General features: G+C 34.9%; 1 protein-coding gene across 2 annotated transcripts; it reads right to left on the bottom strand.

Moving 5' to 3' along the window:
* Nucleotides 1–245: 245 nt before the first annotated feature.
* On the bottom strand, nt 246–13,882 carry LOC129005879 (co-chaperone protein daf-41-like). 2 transcript variants are annotated; one of them, XM_054434913.1, is made up of 6 exons: nt 13,778–13,882; nt 9,984–10,088; nt 3,792–4,363; nt 3,112–3,236; nt 2,152–2,256; nt 246–1,606 (listed from the first exon to the last, which is right to left on the bottom strand). In XM_054434913.1, the coding sequence occupies exons 3-6, from the start codon at nt 4,145–4,147 to the stop codon at nt 1,494–1,496; spliced, it is 699 nt and encodes a 232-aa protein (XP_054290888.1). In that variant the 5' UTR covers nt 4,148–4,363; nt 9,984–10,088; nt 13,778–13,882; the 3' UTR covers nt 246–1,493. The 2 variants fall into 2 exon arrangements, with proteins under 2 accessions (XP_054290888.1, XP_054290887.1); XM_054434912.1 differs by lacking the exon at nt 13,778–13,882 and adding an exon at nt 11,723–12,014.
* Nucleotide 13,883: the final 1 nt, after the last annotated feature.

Here is a 13,883-nt window from a genome sequence, read left to right as displayed (position 1 = left end):
ATCACTATCCCCAATTTTTAACCTCCCTAAAATTGTACCCACCCCCCAATCACTAGGGACTCATCAGATTGAAAAAACTAATGGTATTCACTATGTTTCCAGCAAGTTTCATGAACAGACTAATTTTTATGTTTTCTACTAGGCTTTTGGTAGAATTTTACCTATACTACTTTCCTATTACGAATGTGTAAACTGTAAACTTATCACTCAGTGAAGAAAAAATGAAAATAATTAACTCACATACAACAGGTTTTAACTTGTTTATTATAAAACTCTCAATTCCTTAACCTTTCTATTGGTTTATATTAAATTAGGAAATACCAATACAATGGTTGAAAGAATTCTAAGACTAGTACTTACAAAACAGGAATAAAAAATAAAGACAAACGTATAAAGAATTTCCTTAAACATAAAAAACAAAAACATAATAATTAAATCACAGTTATAAGCATTAAAATAAGAACAATATTAACCTATGGGATAACTGCAAGTTCACAAAACCCTTTATGCAAACATATGTAGTTTAATTAAATATCAAATTACAAAATTGTTTAAAGGCTGGAAATACATATTTGAAAATATAAGTTATTTCAAGGAATCAATATAAAACTATCATTCCCTCGCTCATGAAAAGAGAATGAACATAGTAAGATCAATGAAGTTTAAATACCAATTAACTAAACATATCTTCAAATCCAGGTTGCCTAAAAATGACAATTGGTAGGCAAAGGCCCACAATTCCAAGGCATCAAATACTCTAGTATTTTACAAGATAAATGGAGATGTGAGGTTGCATTTAAATAAAATTATTTGTGGAAATTAAATTAGGTCAACAACACTAAAAGTAGAATATTCAACACATCTCAACCTGAAATCATGTTTATATAACACTTTTATGTTAAAGTAATAAAAGTACTGCACATTTGTGCCATTTTACTTTTATCCATCATATTGATAAAACATATTGGAACATATGGAATCTTCAACATTACAAGACACGATTGTGATACAAAACACACAAGCTCAGTCTGTCAGTCCTATTCTCAGTCAAGTTAAATAACAGTAGTTAGAAAACTAGTTAACTACATAAAAATAGCATCACAAGCTAGAGCAACAATAAAATGCTTAACGAGCTAAAACCAGTATCAAATTTTACAACAAACAAACTAAATAACAGTAAGAAACTTAATACAAACTTTGTTTGTACTTTAACTCTTCATAGTGACACTAGATTTTGTATACTTGCAAAACTATACACTACTATGTTTTGTATACTTGTAGGTATGCTTGCAAAACTGTCTTTTCGGGAAACTCATCACAGTCATCACTACAATTCTGTAATAAAATCTGTATCATGAAACAAAACACATATCTCTCGAAATCAACATTTCATAAACCAATCTCTATAGAAAATATATGCATAATAGGAAAAATGCTCTACGTTTCACAGCACCAAAACTGATCACTTATGGTTTCAAAGACACTAGTGCTCTTCACATGGATAACTCTGAGTTGGCTAGTTCGGACATTTCCGAAGATGCAATGGAGGTAGGTGTTTCTGTTCTATTGTCGCAGTATCCGAGTCTGATCCTCATATCTTCAAGTTCTAAGTGGGGAAAAAAGATGTAAAGATAAATAGCTCAAATAAGTAATCAATGAAGCAGAACTTGTAGGAATGTAATAATAAGAGATCTTATCCAGCAATAACATTTCTAATGTTGTTGGTTCCAATTTATTGTGTGACAAATACAAGAGCAAGCAGCAATAGCAATTCCACAAATCAAATTCATTGTGTGGTTGAACTGTCTATTAAATATAATCTTAGATAAATTGTGATATAATTGATATAAATTTGAATTAAAAGAAATAGTAAATATATGAGTGAAATAGCAGATGACAAAAGGGCTTGAATAAGCTAATGGAAGCTTATAATAAATGATTTGTTGGATCCAAGTTCCAAATTTATAAATTGGGCTAAATTTTATCCACCTATCGAACTTAGGACACACAATAGCATGTTTAAAAGAAATTGTTCTATTGGGCTGAACACTTTTGTACAAAACTACATCTATTTATCAGACACTCCTCAGATCACATTAACATTTTTTTGTGTATAATAAGAATTGAATAACAAAATTTAAAATCACTAACCTGATGCTTCACTTCCAGAATCAGGACAAACTTTTTCAAGATTCAACTTTAGCCAATGCAGCCTCTGTTCAGTCCTCGTAAGTCTTGGCCACCATCTTTTCTTTCCTAAAATCAAAAAGAAAATATTCTTTTAATTTGGGTCATCTCTTTACAGTTAGGCTAATGAATTAAAAAGAATGTGGCTGTACTTGTAGTTATAGCATAGTAAGTTTTTTCTGGGATTGTGGTTTAAATTTTGCCAATCCTCAAAGATTTTTCATTTATTTTAATAAATAGACAAAAGGCCACACTAAGTCACTTTACCTAACCAAAACAGCATACCAACAGTTATGCATTTTAATAGTTAGTTCTGAAATAGTAATCATACAAATTCATTTAGGGGCGTGCTAATTTCACGCAAGCCTACCTATGTTTAAAAAAGCTTTGAAATAAGTGTAAATCGTTAGTTCTGAGATAGTTCTATCAAAATGTTGATGGCACTGAATGGCTGTGGTGTCTATCATGTCCCTAGGAAGTGTTATTTAACGTTCCTGTCTGTGATATTCTGTGGCCCCAACGTCATGAGATTTGAGCTAATGTGGATTTTTTTTCATCTAAGCATTCTCAAATTTTGCGCCTACACTCACAATCCGCGTACTCTGGTGGATCTTAAAGGAAGCAGGGTTTGGCAGAAAAAATTGTAGATGAGCGTGACATGCTGGGACGTTTAATGGAAGAATATAAGAAAAATGATTCTCAAACCTGTATAAAAGTGGACTTCTGTATTTTTTTTAAGTAAAGGATATCAGACTTGTTTAGCCAAGAATGTTAGGTAAATAGTGTACTCTTAAATGGCAAGGGTTTACAAACATTTTAATGTACCTAATACAAGTTGTAATTGAAACAAAAACAAATGAGCAATGCTTATTTTAAGACAGGTTTTTCTCGGCCACCCTTTATATAAATATTTAAGATTTTTACCTTTTAGCATCTTCTCAAGTTTTATCTCTACGTAGAAAGCCTCTGCAGAATGTTCAGCTCGATCTCTATGATGAGCTCCAAACAGAGTCAAATCAACTTGATACATCACTCCGCTATACTTGGCACTGTAAAAAATAAACGTCATCAGCAATATTTTACATACGTTCTCCCTTTAGCTTCTCAACAACTGTTATCATGAACAAGCGGAGGGAGTAACTATGGTATTTTAAGGGTAAAATAACTAAAGTGGCAATAACTTTTGAACAGCAATTTAACAATATTGGGCTTGTGTAAATTACAAGGACCATAACATCCTTGAGAATCAGAGTTTTACATTATTTTTTTGATTTTTATGGTAAAATTACCTAAAAATATATAAATTTAATGTAACTTTTTAAGACTGTTGCACTTATGAGCATTATCTAATAAATATTTATTTTCTAACCATAATAAATTAGTTCAATACTGTAAATCTGTTACCAGAAAGAATATCTGCTACACTTGCCAAGCTATTGAGTGAAAAAAAGAGTATAAGACTGTAATTTACCAATTTATTCATAAATTTTGCTATTCAAGTAAAACAATACCACATATGGGTTGTGTATTGTTAAAATAAGAATGAAGAATCGTAAAAGAATTTTTAGTTATCTCAAGGAGTTTTGACTATAAAAAAATATTACCTGAAATTGACGTTGCCAATGTCAAAAGTGATATTGTAAGCTTCGAGGGCTGGTAGTTTTATTTGTATAAACACAAAGATATCATCCTGATACCATTCTACCATCGGGGTTCTGATTTCATCTGACTGTACAGCAACTTGTGAAAACGACAAGTCCTCATTGATGTGAGACTGATCAAGTGAGCTGTCTGATTCAGGTATACAACCGATCCATTGCAGTGTTCTTGGATCTTCATCTAGATCATCGTCTTGAAAAGCAGAGGGAATTTGTGAAAGCTCTTTCAAACGAGGACTGATGTTTTGAGCAAATGGAAGCAACGGTGAACCGCCGGACTGGCCTAGAATGTTGGAAGTCATTAGTTCCTTGACATTCCAGTTTTTCGCAGAAGTAGATAGGTGAGATTGTAAATGTCTATGAGTGAGAGGCGTTGATAAAGCCTCCGGTAGTTGTTCCACTTCAGACAAGGACAGAGATGAGATGGGAGGATTGATGGTGTTGCTGGGACATTCACTCAAGTCCTCACTATCAGCTGGAGGTAGAGCCCAGCAGGAGTTTGATCTTTCTGCGTCATCCTGTCAAACAAACAGCATCAATAGTCATTGGCTCAATAAATGAAATAGTAGCAAACTTCTACTTAATCAAAGTTTACAATGAAACAGTGTTCAGTTTGCTTTATTTGTGTATGATGCATCGCAATGGACATTTGTATATCGATTAATCCGTACTATTTTAACCAACAACTCGACACAAACTGTGAATAAGCAAGTTAACACGTTCGCGGCGGCACGTCAAATGGCGGGCGTATCCCAGGTCCGGCGCAGCCCTCAGCATCGAACAAACCCGATTGCCGCGTGTGATTGGCTTTCCAATTTCGGGCTGACAAATAGCAAATAACGTGCGAGGATGTCCTGCTTTACAACGAGAGTCGACGTAGTTCGCTAAACACCAACAGATAGCAGCACTGCTTGTAACGTAGCCGGTCCCATTGGAATTGTATTGCCAAATGGAGGGAAAAATACGGGACAAAAGTAGAATTTTGAGATTGCCAGACGGGGATTTACGGGAAGATTTACTACCAACCAACACCACAACAAAATACAGTATACTATTGAGCAGTGCTGTGCGAGGTTTCAAGTTTCTAGCTCTAATCCTGGCTTAAAAATAAATCATTTCGTACTGCATTGCAGCTTGGGAGCGATCGCACCCACCAGGATGGCATTAGGGTTCCGTATGGGAGCGATCGCTCCCATGCCGCCGCGAACGTGTTAAAAACAACCTATGACTATGAAATAGGTTCTACCTCAATCAGGTAGAAATGGGTCCGCGGAATTGGCTAACTCTGGAACTCGCTAACCCCATGTTAAGTGCCCTATCTTCAAATTTGGTCGATGAGAGGAACTCGCTAACTTGTTCGGTTTCGGAATTGGCTAACTCCGGAACCCGCTAACCCGCTCTAGAGCCGGGTTAGCGAATTCCGTCCTCGTACGGAAGTCGCTAACTCGGTCCCTCGGCGGAACTCGCTAACTCCCAATCAGAAGCCTCGCGGGCCGTCCAATGGGAGCCAAGCACGAATATATTTGGCCAGTGTTGCCGAAAGTGTAGTACCTATATCGTATCGGCACCATAATGTCGTATCCTACGATTAATTAGGAGTAAGAGCAACGCAGTCGATAAAATAAATATATTTAGAAGTATGTTTAACCAAAGAGAAGTTCTTATGATTATTAGGGTGGAAAATACATTATAGTTTTACCATAGACTAACCAACACAAGTAAACTTTACATCGCATTGTAAACTTTGAAGCTCGTTTTTCGTGTCTAGTTCATGTCCGGTGACACTGATCGCTAGTGTCGACAAAATTGTGTTTCTATTATTTTATAGTTAACTTCATGATTTGTTCCTTACTGTTTGGTTATATAACTAGGGGACGTGTTATTAGTTGTGATTAGAACATTTTATTTGGTTAAACGAGGTTTTAAATTACTGAAAACAAGAAACAATTGTAAACAAAACACGACCTCTAAAGACAGTGCACCGGACAGAACTAACAATACAACTGTCTTCAGATCATCCGTAAGGATGAGAAATGTACTAATATAAGGGAGTATGTTTTATATGTGGGTTTCTTACTTAAATAGTAGCTTATTGGTATGAAAAAGATACAATTCACATTTAATTTGGATCTATTACATGTTATGAAATATCTATTTTCGTAGTCCGCCATTTGTTTCTTTTATTCGAATAAATACCATTTTGTGAACTTCTGCAAATAAAATTATTGAGTTCGTATTTTATATATACTGGACTTGTAACCTTAAATCATAAATCATAATAAAATTTACACGTTAAACGTCATTACAGAATTACATTGTAGTGGTTATGTATTTTTAAATAGAGCTATTGAATTTAAATAAATATTTATCAATATATTATAAAGTGGTAGGCCTAATGTATTCATGGATTGCATTAAAAGTTAGTCTATGCATAAATACAACTTGTACATTTCTTTTATCGTAGGCTATTAGTGTAGAACCCGGGTCATCCTCTTAATTTTGTTGAATTAATATTAATTTTACGTCTTTTAGTAGGCTTACTTTTTAAAAGTCTGGAGTTTTTTTCCAGGCTGGTTCTATCTTATCCAAAAACAAAGCTATTGTCTATTGTGTAGCTCAGTACTGGGGAACGGTGAACCGAGCAATGGCTTGGTATAGTTTATATCGTTTGTGAAAGCAATATAAAGGAAACCCAACACTCAAATCAGGAAAATCCGTCAATCAGTTTATTAAAAATCATGAATTAAAATAACCCTGTCACGTTTTATTATATGAATATTATCTTCTCCTATTTTTTTACTAGTGGTGCTTAGGTGTACAATCTAAAAACTGTTTTAAAACATGTAACATTATTGCTAAAAAATTCAACACATTTTAGAATTAGGCAACTATTTACTAGTAGGCCTACAATGCTTTGGTTCAAACTATTAGGCCTAGATAAAAACTTAGTCTATGTCATCATATTTGTACACGTAAGTTGGACGGCTCAACGACGAACATTTAATTTAAAATCTATGAATTAATTATGAAAGTTACGATGGTTGATGACTGTATTAATTAATGGTTTTGGTTTATTACGACATTACAATTAAATCTGTTTCCGTGTTCAAGAACTTGCGTGTATTTTAGCTTAATTTCGTAGAGATTTAATTATTTATTACCAATTAAACTAAATTTTGAATATTTTTCATATTCTATTATTTTCTTTTATACTGATGGCATTTATATTTAAGATCGAAATCATAAACATTTAACTGGCCATTGTACAGTTTAATAAAAAACACTTTTTCATGATTTTTTAATTGTCTTTTAATTACTTTGGGCTAGTTATCTGTTAAAAGTGGAATTGATAACAAAAAACAATAACATTTACTGTATGTTGTATAGACACTGATATTTTGAAATACGGCAGTGTACGATTATTTTGTCGTACAAGGTTGGCAACGCTCCGAGCAGTGGGCGCGGCCGGGTTAGCGACTTCCAGAGTTAGCGAATTCCGCCGCGAGACAAAATCGAGTTAGCGGGTTCCGGAGTTAGCCAATTCCTGACTGAGACGGTTAGCCAGTTCCAGAGTTAGCCAGTTCCGCCACACGACCGAGTTAGCGAGTTCCTGAGTTAGCCAATTCCTACGTCTCGTAGAAATTAGTTTTAAAAAGAGACAAAAAACTAAAACAAAATAAGGGTATTCCTATAGGTACATTAAGTTTCAATATACTAAACTTCGTTGGGGGACAGTTTTCCTAAATTATTGTTTTATAATTAGGCTTTATATATTGCAAACTGAAACAAAATGGTAAACTGTCTTGTGTCCATTTAAATTACACATGGAATAATTATAATTTTTGTCAAACCAAGGTTCCAATTGAAGGAGAGCCAATTTATGTTGAAACAAACCCTCAGATAAAAAGGGATGGTAGAAATCAGTATATAATCTACATTAACCTCAGTTCAAGGTAACCATTCAATTCCAACCTCCTCTTCCGTTAGATTATAACCCGTTAGCCTAGGTGGGTTAGTATCGTAAAATGAAAATTTTTTTATAATTGTGCTTATGATACAAAAACATCTCTATGGCTCACAGAGTTGGCGAAACTGAAGATATCAACCATATAAAAAGCTATATTTAACGAGAACTTTCATTATTGTTCCCACTTACAATAGGTACATAACAGTTCAGTTAAGGTATTAAGGTTTTGCATTAAGAGTCTTTGGAGTCTAGCAGCTATTTTGGATAATTTCAAACAACTGCTGAAGTGTTATAGTCCGTCCGTTTGACTATGATACCCAGCGGATTATGGACCTTCTCGGAACTCAACTCACCCTCTCGCCCCGTTCGTCGGGCTGGCCGGAGACAAACAGTGACTCACCCACTGTCACAGTCCCACAGATCTGTAACTTTTGTTTTAAGTTAAAATAAATTTTTCTTTATAAATTTGAGTTCTTCATGCAACTAAAAAAAATAATGAGTCCAAACACGATGTGAATACTTAATATCTATGATCTGAAAGCAGTACAATTACTCTGTATCATCACCAGCTTTGTCCGACTTTCAGATCCGTATCCACATCGTGTTTGGACTCATTATTTTTGGAATTTCATGTAGAACTCAAATACCTATGGGCCTACATTGAAAAATTTATTTTAACTTAAAAATAAAAAAAGTTACTGATCTGTGGGATAGGGCAGATTTTTTACCTACCTGACAGTAGGTAGGTAAACTTTTTATCAGTTTCACAAGTACAACAAGTTCAAACATAAATGAAGTTGTCTCACAAACACACAACAGATTTATACTCACCTTCACTGTGTTCATTATTTGCAAACATTTTACTTATAAATAATTAGTCTTTCAAACATTAAACAACACATTTTACGTTAGGTTAGATACAAGCCTTGAATGACAATTGTTAACACGCAGGCTTAATGCTTATAGGTTACACTAAGTCGTATCAATGATAAAATCAAATTACGAATAAACTGACGTATATACAGCTGATTAAAGTCGTAGTTTCTTTAAGCGTTGGCAACTTGTTTTTAAGCATTCTCGTATTACCTGCCAAATACAATCACACTTTTTTGTGTTGTTTGGTTGAAATACTGGGGTGCGACGAAGTAAAATGACGGTGGCAAAGTAAATGCAAGAATTAGCTACTTTGTGTCCTGTAACCAGTACAAGAAAGTTTGATTTGTCAGGTAAACAATAGGAATATGTTATTTAAATATGGAATGGATCTGACCATTTTAATGAAACGTTTTATTGAGCATCCAATAATATATAAAGCAATCCAAATGGGAATTTGCTTAGTCTGCAGATTCACTTCAGCTAAGGTATTTGTGGGAATTATTTGAATGAGAACTTAATTTTTGAGTTTTCAAAGCTGAAAATATTTTAGTTTAAATTTTATTTCAAGGGCTTGAGAATAAGAAAACATAAGATTTCTAGGGTGTCTACCAGTTGATTAAACTAAATTTCAGGGACTTTTTTTAGAGGGGTACAACAACTTTAAGGGTGAATATGCAGGACCCTTGGTACCTTTATGAAAATAATACATTTTCAGTGACCTATACATGAGATAGTCGGGCATAGAATATTTTATGCCATAACAATTTGAGCTGGTTGCCCGCTCCCAAAATCTATTCGCTCTCACTGATTCAGCATTAGGCCTCTTTTAAGAGGCGTGTTTTCCGTGGGGCGGAATCTATCAGAATCTATCGGGCTTTCCGTCGGTGAGTGTTTTAACATGGGACCCTTTCATGACGGAATCTCCGCCACGTTTCAGCGTTCCGTCGAGGGCCGACGGAGGACTTATTAAGGGAATTCAGGGTGTCCACCAGGCCAACCAGGAAAAATTCATGAGTAATTCATGAGTAAACAAATCCAAGTAGGCCTAGTTCATTTTGTACTTTTCATACTAAAATTTCCAACGTGTTTTGCACCAACTCTCACAATGCTGTTTTATCGCTAACACAGCTCGCTATTTTAGTGTAGTTATTGGAAAGAGTATTCTCAGTTAAAGAAATTATGAAGAATTTATGATTACTGTAATATTGCCTGACACAAGTATTCAATTTTGATATATTGACTGATCAAATACTTGTCATAAAACTTGCTTAGTCGTAAGAAGATTGCTTCAGGACCTTCCACTACAATGACGTGAACGTCCTCCACCTCATCCATTGGCAGCCAGGCCCACTGTGGAGAAGGCTGTTCAACTCTCTTCAGCACCATCTGTTCTTCTTGAGCTGCAACAAGTGTCATGACTTTCACAAAAATCTTGGATACAACAAAATCTTAGCTATATAACACAACGTTCTACAGTACCTATATTTCTATTATCATCAGATCAAAACTGATAAAACTATCGATAGTCAAAGAAAAAACAAATGGATTAAATTATAAGAATTGATTTAAATGTGCTACGGATAAAGTTTAACCTCATGTTTTATCAGATTATATTTAGGCCTAGGCCTACATCAAATTATTTCCTAATTTGTCTGGTAAACTACCAGTAAATCACTTTTCGTCTGCTAATTGCTTCTGATTTTGGCGAAAAAAAATTAATCGACTGATCTTAGTGGGCTATTTTTGTGTGGCCTAAATAGAAATCTGTTTGACTGTACGGTACATATTTGTCTACTAATGCCTTCTTAAGTGTAGAATGAATGGAATGATAGCTTCATTATCAACTAATATAAGAAGTTTTTCTGGTCAGGATCGTTTAATATAAAAGCCCAATCTGCCAAATGATCAAAGACAGATGGGCCAAGTAGCCTATCATATCAACAAAAACTAGTGACTTTTCTCCAGATCAAACCAGCAGCATTCAGATTACGAGGCAACTATTTCCACTCACCTAACTTACTCAGGTAAAAAATACACCTTACAGATCAGCACTAAAAAAACAAACCATTCCAAGGTCCTCCAGTGATGGACAAGTCTAATCAGAGATGTGGACAAGGCTAAGTTAATTTGCGATGGATTGATAGCCTAAGTCAATGCCAAACCAAGGGCGGTCCCAGGGGGGGGCCGTGAAACCCCCCCCCCCCAAAATATTGTTTATATATAGATTAACTATTATACTAGGGGAACCTTACCAGTAATAATTTTTATTGCAAATTGTTCTACCAAATTCATTGTAGTCTTTACAATTGCGGCAAACGAAAGGAATAATTACAAACTCTGACCTAAAAGTCCAAATATTTTTTGAACGTTATGAAAAGTAGGGGAGATCGGCAGACAGATGCTTTCAGCCACACACGGCAACGACAGTGTGCGATGCTGGCGTTCAACGTTCCGCCGCATTCTTCTTCTTCATTTAATTTTTTGGCATTTTATAAATTATCATTCATTTTTGGAAAACTTGAATTGGGTATTGGACAAAGAAAAGAAGTTGTATCAATAATCAACGCTTGAAAGGTAGGCCTACAGTAGACTCCCTTTTGTCCGGACAAATTTTAACCGGACATCGGTTTCACCAGATTAAACTCAGGGGAAATGACATCTCTTTAGCACGAGAATTAATGCAACGAGATAAAAGTACGAGAATTAACATGAGTTTTAAATATTGTTATATGTGTAACAAAACGGCACGGAGGCAGCTGGACACTACTAAATCAGGAAAATAGGGGGGCCCAGGATAGCTCAGCCCAGGGGTTCGTGACGGCTCTCGCTGGCCCTCATCAAATAATATTCATATTTAGAGCACCTGATATCACTAAAAAATATCACAACCCAATTGGTACCGTATGTTGCTAGCCACGAAACAAAAGCAAAATAAAAGGGTAGGCTAGTGTCTCAGACTTAGATGCGGACTTAGAGTGACAGATTTTATTCCCGGTATAACCACAAAAACATTTCACAAAAACTTTATACTTACAAAACTTTAGTAGCGCGAGCGTTGTCCCCTTGTAAAATGCCACTGGCGTGGAAAAAATTGAGAACACTGAGAACCAATTCTTCAGGCGGTAGTAGTGACGGCAACGGTCAACTTTAGTTGGGTAGTGTAGATTAACTGTTGCTTACTGTGCAGGTATAATGCAGTCCCATTGGGTACAAGTTCTTAAACATTTCTTGGATAAAATAAGTTCTCTGGTTCGAATTCTTGGTCTGATTTTGGACATTTTCTGTTTAGCATGCCCATTGGCACCAGTTGAAAGGGTATTTTCGTAAATCAATAAGAGTGTCTTGTAATGTTGTGTTAGGGCTAACAAATAAGCACAAAACACACAAATGAAATGTTACCCTTAACCCTCCAAGTGTCCATAATAATGGTATTAATGTCCGCCCATTTATTGCGCAATTGCAGGGTTTTATTAAAATGTATGTATTAGAAACTTAAAAACAATGTCAAGTATAGGCCTACTGTTTTATATATCATTTTGTTTGGGAAATTATGGGCTTCAATGTAATATATAAAAAACATTACCGTACAAAAAAAAATTTAAAAAATTTTTCTGGGGTAAAATTTTTCAAAAATTATAAAATAAATGAAAAAAATTTATGTTTTGCGCTCAATAAATTTTTATAATTTATAAGTCTAGACAAATATTTTAAAATAGCCACTTTGTTCTAAATTTTATAAGGTTACAAAAATATAATAATATAGGCCTAAAGGAAGTAAATTTGCAAATAAATAATGGGTGAAAAACAGATTTCGTACATTTGGCATTAGCGAAGAATGCATAGCCAAACCACAGCTAGGAATCTGGCTGATAATTTACATCAATATCACTATCTACTTCTTCAGGATCATCAACCAGCCCTTCAAAATCACTTAAATCTTCTTATAATGCACCACGTATAAGTTTATCACTACTTTTTATTTTTAACACTAAAACAATGATAATCGTAATAAAACACATCAGTGATCGGTGCGAGGTTAACCAAGTTGTTTACACACGTCAGCTGTCTGCTACAATATTTTCGGAACTAAAATGAAAAGCGTCTAGAAACAGACATCAGGAGAAAGCTTAGAATCTGCTGAAAACAACGATACCAATCTCGATCAAGTTCAATCTGATTCAGTCAGTCCCAGAGCCTTCCCCGTAAATGATGTTTGTGTGTCGCAAAAGCGACGCATAACACCACGGCGGGTGTGTTGTGCGCCGATTATGCGACGCTTAACACTCGGAGGGTTAACAATTGAAGAGGCTAACCTCAAGTTACCTAGGGCAAATACTTGAAGTTAGGGTAACTTACTTAGTCTTCCGTATCTGTTGGCACAAACACCTGAATGGAAATATCGATTAGGCTATTCGATTGGTTCATTCAATATAAGTTAGATCGCTATTTTAATTCGGTTGTTTGTGTCAACAGATACGGAAATCTACCCTCAAGTTACTTAATGATTAATAAAACTTACCGTACTGTAATGAATAACTTAGGCCTAGGCTAATATAAAAATTGAAATTTCTTGTAGCCTAAATAATAGTGCTTTTAAATATTGACTTTTGTGATTATTAATGTGGATAAAGGAGAATTTCCAAGCTTATGAATGACAAAAAGTACAAAAACAAAACAAAGTAGCCTTTTAAACTATGTTAGCCTCTTAAATTGGTGTGTAGGCTTAAGTTGCTCAAATACGGTACCTAAACAAATTTTTTAAGTTACTTTTTGTATCAAGGTAGGCTAATTTATAGACTAACTTAATCCTTTAACTTTATTAGATGATAACAAAGTTGTGCAAGGCCTACTGCCTAGTACTTGAGTGCGAGGAAAATTTGCATAGGCTAGGCTTGGCTATTATTATAAAAGACAGGACATGACATAACCTACAAAAGATGTTTTAAGCTCATGCGTTGAAGATTAGACGCAGCATCACGATGTAGTTTTAAACATTAAATGAAAACATGAACCGTCCAATAAAATAAGTAAGAAGTATAACATAACAACCACACAAAATAATTGCAACTAGCTTAACTTAGAAACTTACAGGTCATTCTTGCGCTTTAAGGCCTAATTTCTTCCAAAATGAAAATACCGGCAATGGATCAATGGATTGCGGAAATCGGAATCCGGCAATTCAAAATCCAACCAAC

The sequence above is a fragment of the Macrosteles quadrilineatus genome, unplaced genomic scaffold (assembly GCF_028750875.1).
Source record: "Macrosteles quadrilineatus isolate MER2022 unplaced genomic scaffold, UCM_ALF_1.0 Scaffold_39__1_contigs__length_1060358, whole genome shotgun sequence".
Lineage (NCBI taxonomy): Eukaryota > Metazoa > Arthropoda > Insecta > Hemiptera > Cicadellidae > Macrosteles > Macrosteles quadrilineatus.
Note: the sequence above shows the minus strand (reverse complement) of the source record. Positions and strands in the feature narration are given on the sequence as shown.

Bases quoted from the DNA above. Each gene is read 5' to 3' on its own strand.
- LOC129005879 (XM_054434913.1), bottom strand. From the start codon at position 4,147: ATGACTTCCAACATTCTAGGCCAGTCCGGCGGTTCACCGTTGCTTCCA. The intron at 2,257-3,111 runs GTAAAAATCTTA...TTTTGATTTTAG, and splicing joins ACTTGAGAAGATGCTAAAAG to GAAAGAAAAGATGGTGGCCA. The intron at 1,607-2,151 runs GTTAGTGATTTT...TTCCCCACTTAG, and splicing joins TTCTGGAAGTGAAGCATCAG to AACTTGAAGATATGAGGATC.